At 40.1% G+C, this 5872-nt stretch overlaps 1 protein-coding gene across 1 annotated transcript; it reads right to left on the bottom strand.

Moving 5' to 3' along the window:
• Window positions 1-2740: 2740 nt before the first annotated feature.
• On the bottom strand, window positions 2741-5643 carry LOC129522186 (olfactory receptor 7A5-like). The gene is made up of 3 exons (XM_055344327.1): window positions 5573-5643; window positions 3256-3725; window positions 2741-2970 (listed from the first exon to the last, which is right to left on the bottom strand). Exons 1-3 carry the CDS (start codon window positions 5641-5643, stop codon window positions 2741-2743), a joined length of 771 nt encoding a protein of 256 aa, XP_055200302.1.
• Window positions 5644-5872: the final 229 nt, after the last annotated feature.

Genomic DNA, 5872 nt, shown 5'->3' with positions numbered 1-5872 from the left:
AAAACAGTAAGAATATATAAATTTGCTTCTTTGAAGCCTCTAGTGTGGTAATTTGTTACAGCAGAAATAAGAATGTAATATAGACATTTATCCAATAAAATTGTTTTGGAGGAAAGCAAATTTTAGTCTCTCAATTAATTCATTTCTTTTCTCTTGGGTAAGGGCTATTTGTATTGAAGACCAACCTTAACTGGAAGAAAAAAACTCAATTTGGAGCTTTTGCTCCATTGCTTAAATGGAATGGAAAAAAATGAATTCTCCATTGCTAAAATATAAATGGGATTTTATTTATGTATTTGTGTATTTATTTATTTATTCATTTATTTACTTACTTATTTTGTAAGTAATCTCTATGTTCAATGTGGTGCTTGAAATTACTACCCCAAGATTAAGAGTTGCATGCTCCACTGACTGAGCTAGCCAGGGACCCTATGACTTTAGATTTAAATATAAATTATGACTTTGAGCCCTTTCAACATTAAGATAAAAAATGTGGTTCATTATTAAAATTAAGTTCATGGGGTGACTGAGTGGTGATGTGGGTGAAGTGTTGGACTCTTGGTTTGGTCTAAGGTCACGATCTCTGGGTCATGGGATCCAGCCTCCTGCATAAGGCTCTGATCCACGGTTGGGAATAACTGTAGGAAGATATGAAAATGGACCAAGGGGAAATATGTGTATATCAGACAGAGCAGAAAGCTTAGTAAACAGAGTTTTCTGAAATTATACAGAGAAGTTGAATTCTTTTTTCTCAATTTTATTTTATTTTACTTCAATTTACTTTTTAATAATAAATTTATTTTTTATTGGTGTTCAATTTGCCAACATACAGAATAACACCCAGTGCTCAACCCATCAAGTGCCCCCCTCCGTGCCCGTCACCCATTCACCTCCACCCCTCACCCTCCTCCCCTTCCACCACCCTTAGTTCGGTTCCAGAGTTAGGAGTCTTCATGTTCTGTCTCCCTTTCTGATATTTCCTACCCATTTCTTCTCCCTTCCCTTATATTCCCTTTCACTATTATTTATATTCCCCAAATGAATGAGAACATACAATGTTTGTCCTTCTCCGATTGACTTATTTCACTCAGCATAATACCCTCCAGTTCCATCCACGTGGAAGAAAATGATGAGTATTTGTCATTTCTAATGGCTGAGTAATATTCCATTGTATACATAAACCACATCTTCTTTATCAATTCATCTTTCTATGGACACTGAGGCTCCTTCCACAGCTTGGCTATTGTGGACATTGCTGCTATAAACATTGGGGTGCAGGTGTCCTGCCATTTCATTGCATCTGTATCTTTGGGGTAAATCCCCAGAAGTGCAATTTCTGGGTACACTCTCACCACTGCTATTCAACATAGTACTAGAAGTCCTAGCCTCAGCAATCAGACAACAAAAAGACATTAAAGGCATTCAAATTGGCAAAGAAGAAGTCAAACTCTCCCTCTTCACCGATGACATGATACTCTACATAGAAAACCCAAAAGCCTCCACCCCAAGATTGCCAGAACTCATACAGCAATTTGGCAGCGTGGCAGGATACGAAATCAATGCCCAGAAATCAGTGGTATTTCTATACACTAACAATGAGACTGAAGAAAGAGAAACTAAGGAGTCAATCCCATTTACAATTTTACTTCAATTTAGTTAAAATTCAGTGTATTATTACTTTTAAGGGTAGAATTTAGTGATTCATCAGTTGCATATAACACCCAGTGCTCATTACATCATGTGCCCTCCTTAATATCCATCACCCAGTTACGCTATGCTACCACCAACCTCCCCTCCAGCAACCCTGAGTTTGTTTCCTATAGTTAGGATTCTCCTATGGTTTGTCTTCCTTTCCAATTTTGTTTTATTTTATTTTTCCCTCCCTTCACCTATGCTCCTCTGTTTTGTTGCTTAAATTCCACATATGAGTGAAATCATATGATAATTGTCTTTAGAGAAGTTGAATTGTAAGAAGTGGAAATTTCAAGAAACTCATAAGAGCAGACTCTATTTTCACAATGATCAAAGGATCATGTTTTACACAAAAGATTCATAGCTGCCATGTTTTGATTTTGAAAAGGAAAGGAAACTTTATTGTTATCATTATAGAAACCTAATAGAGACAGGAGAGGAAAGGAATCTACACATAGATGAGAGTAATAGTAGGTAATAAATGATAATAAGGTAAGTTACATCAAACCTAGTACTTACAGCATCAAGCCTCATCAGCTGGCGAAGCCCGCAGAAATAGCCAGGCTGGAGTCCTGATTGAGAGGCCTGGGCAGAGCATCCTCCCCTCAGGTGAGACTTTCAATTGACCATCTGCATAAGGGCCATATTCATAGAGCACATGATAGAGTTTGAAATTAAGCATGCTTATCTACTTGCAGTTTGGGGTAAGCTGCATTTCCATGTTATCATGTTTCCATATTTTCAGTGATCCTGGACTTTGTGTGTCTGTGTCCCCGCCCAGAGTCCATTTCAGGGGTCCAGCCCAGCCTGGAGCAGGAGGGGGTGTGAGACAAGATTTAAGCTCTTGGCATCCAGACCAGAATCGTCAGTTTTGACCTGGAGGCCAGATAGAATACACAAGTAGGCTCGCAAGGTTATTCACATAGCAGGAGTCTCACGAACAACATTCCTTAGCCAGCTGTGTACATGCAGATCTAGGTGGCTGGTTCTGAGAGGCAAGTCACAAAAACATTTACCCATACAGAACAAATGGCTTTGAGCTTTGCAGTCAAGGGCATTTCTTTGCTACCAGGACAATTGCCCCTTTTAGAGCTGTCCTTCTGAAAAACCTCATCAGAGCCCTCTTTATATCTCTGTTCCTCAGGCTGTAGATGAAGGGGTTCAGCATGGGTGTGACCACTGTGTACATCACCGAGGCCACTGCACTTGTCTGGGAGTTCTGGGTAGCAGCAGAGCTAAGGTACACTCCCAGGACCGTGCAATAAAATAAGGAGACAACTGAGAGGTGAGATGCACAGGTAGAAAATGCTTTATATTTGCCCTGAGCTGATGAAATTCTATGTATGGAGGAAATAATCTTAGAATATGAATAAAGGATCCCAGCAAGGGGACCACCAGCCAACAGCACAGTTGAAACATATAGCACCGTGTCATTAAGAAATGTATCAGAACAGGCAAGTTGGATCATCTGATGAAGTTCACAGAAAAAGTGGGGTATTTCCACTTCTCTACAGAAGGACAGCCTCAATATCATTAAGCTCTGTAATAAGGAATTCAGGACACTCATGATCCAGGACACCAGAACCAGCAGTCCACAGAGCTGGGGGTTCATGATGACCGTGTAGTGCAGGGGGTGACAGATGGCCACGTAGCGGTCATAGGCCATCACAGCCAAGAGAAAGTCATCCCAGCCTGCAAAGAGTGTGGATAAAAAGATCTGGCTGATGCATCCTGTATAAGTTATAATATTGTTCTGTGTCTGTATATGCACCAACATCTTTGGGACAATGGTAGAGGTGACACAGATGTCTAGAAAGGAGAGGTTGGAGAGGAAGAGGTACATGGGGGTGTGGAGGTGGGAGTCAGAGATGACAGTTAAGATGATGAGTAGGTTTCCAAACAGAGTAGTCAGGTAAATGGAGAGGAAAAGTCCAAATATGAGGGGCTGTAGTTCTGGTTTGTTTGTTAATCCCAGAAGAAGAAATCCTGAAATTTGTGTATCATTTCCTGGTCCCATGTGGTGGTCTTGATGACTACAAGTTAGGGGGAAAAAGATGAATTTTAATACAAATGTGCATTAGTAACATGGCAGAAATGCTATAATTATAATGAGGAAAGTTATATGGGGAGGGGGAAGAAGGCATAAAAAAGTGGATGGGATGTTCTCTTTACTGGGAGCTCAAAGGGACCTAAAACAAGGTGACACTTGAGGAGAGACCACAGGAAGTCTGCATGGGAGACACGAGATTACCTGGGGATGGTTGTGCCTTGTAAGAGAAAGAACCAGTGCAAAGGCCATGAGGAAGTCACCTGTTTCAGATATCTAGGACTCAAAATGGAGCCAGTGTGGTCAGGAGATGGAACAAGAGGGAGAGTGATGAGAGATGTTGTCAGTGAATGTTGAGGAATAAGGTTGCCTCCCCACTGTAGCTGAGATTTCAAGATACAGGGAGTCCTTCATTCACATAGTGTTTCTTGCACTTCAGTAATTTGTTTCTAAGGAATCCTGTCAATAAAAAAGGATCCTTTCTGTATTACCAAGTATTGGTTAAGACCCTGGAGTCTGTATTTTAAGGGTCCTATATTGTGCACTATAGACTCCTTGGGCTATGTGACTACCAAGCTCTTCTCAGCCCCAGCTACAATATTTAGGAAAGAAATGGTATTAGTCCCTGGGAGGTCCCTAAGACATCATGGTGATGAAAAAGTTTCCCTGGTTCTGGCTGCATTCCAACCCTAGGTATATCCCCTTGATGCACAGAATAACTAATAAAGATGCAAAAAGTAATTTCTCCAGAAGAGGAAAGAGTGACATATTTATTGTGTTAAGACACCGTACTGTACGAACATCTTCTAGAAATATGAGTAAAAGGGGGACACTTGGGTGGCTCATACAGTTAAGTGTCTGCTTTCAGCTTGGGTCATGATCCCAGAGTTCTGGAATTGAGCCCCACATTGGGCTGTCTGCTCTGTAGGGAGGCTGCTTCTCCCTTTCCCTCTGCCTGCAGCTCTATCTACTTGTGTACTCTTTCTCTGTCTCTCTCTCTGTGTCAAAAAAAAAAATAAAATCTTAAAAAAGAAATATGAGTAAAAGGAATAAATCCACAAATGACCCAAGAAAATATGCAATGTACCAAAATAGTGGATATTTATCAAGATGAAATAGTAGAAGACTTTTCAAAATTATATTAAATGCAAAATTTTGGAAACGGAATGATTTTTGAACTTTGGATCTACTACACATTAGCTGTTTGGATTTGGGAAGACAACCTATTTATTTAGAATAGTGGGGTGGTGGTATTTATCCTTCTAAGGTAGTTGACTGATTGAGTTCATATATATAAAAAGTTGAGCATGGTTCCTTCCTTTAAGTACATGAATGATTGTTCTTCAGTCATGTTTGTATGTGTGTGTACATATATATGGATTTGTGCGTTTGCATGTACATACATGCTTGATCATAATGTAAAAGGCATATTCACTGTGGATGGTTAAAAAAAACTGGGATCCAACACAGTAAAGGAAAAAATGATTTTAATAGAAAGACAGTGCCTGCTAATATGGGGAAAACAGTATGAATGTAGAGTCCATCAGAAGACCAGATTGCAAAGGGAAAAGGCAGTCAACGTGGGTGCTGATGTGACGTCAGACTCTAGGAAGCCCACACTGATTGCTCCACTGGTCTCATCATAGGGTCCACCTCAGGACCCTGATCTAATTGTTACTCCTGTCCCTATGCCCTGTTTATTTGACCACACTGGTTTTTGTGTGGACAAGAGTAGATAAGGCTGGCTTCTTTTACTTTCCTTGGTGGCATTTGTTCCTTTTTTTTTATCTTGGGCTTTGGGTTTGATCTTTGATACATCAAATGAGTACTCACCTGTCTTGGTTCTCCTTTCCTTGTCTGCCATGCAGAAACCTTCTCAAACCATACTCTGCAAAATCTGGCATGTTCCATGACAATCTATCCCCTTTCTGTATATGACTTATGGTTGAAGACCTTGTGTCATATGAGCATTTATTGCCCTGTTCTCCATTTTAATGTATGATCCAGGGAGCAGCAGCCTCACCTGCTTTGTTCACCTCTTTGTGTTCATAAAGGTGTGCATTTGTATAGAAACAAGTATTTAAAAAAAATGGGCATTCATTAAATAGAAAGAATGGTAGGGAAAATAAAATC

This window comes from Nyctereutes procyonoides, unplaced genomic scaffold (genome assembly GCF_905146905.1).
Source record: "Nyctereutes procyonoides isolate TBG_1078 unplaced genomic scaffold, NYPRO_anot_genome, whole genome shotgun sequence".
NCBI classification, from domain to species: domain Eukaryota; kingdom Metazoa; phylum Chordata; class Mammalia; order Carnivora; family Canidae; genus Nyctereutes; species Nyctereutes procyonoides.
Note: the sequence above shows the minus strand (reverse complement) of the source record. Positions and strands in the feature narration are given on the sequence as shown.

What these genes read in the sequence shown, in the direction of transcription:
- LOC129522186 (XM_055344327.1), bottom strand. Translation starts at nt 5,643, where the DNA reads ATGCCAGATTTTGCAGAGTATGGTTTGAGAAGGTTTCTGCATGGCAGA. An exon ending in GGAAAGGAGAACCAAGACAG is followed by an intron (nt 3,726 to 5,572) that starts GTGAGTACTCAT and finishes CCTAACTTGTAG; the next exon opens with TCATCAAGACCACCACATGG. An exon ending in TCTGGTGTCCTGGATCATGA is followed by an intron (nt 2,971 to 3,255) that starts GTGTCCTGAATT and finishes CTCACCTCTCAG; the next exon opens with TTGTCTCCTTATTTTATTGC.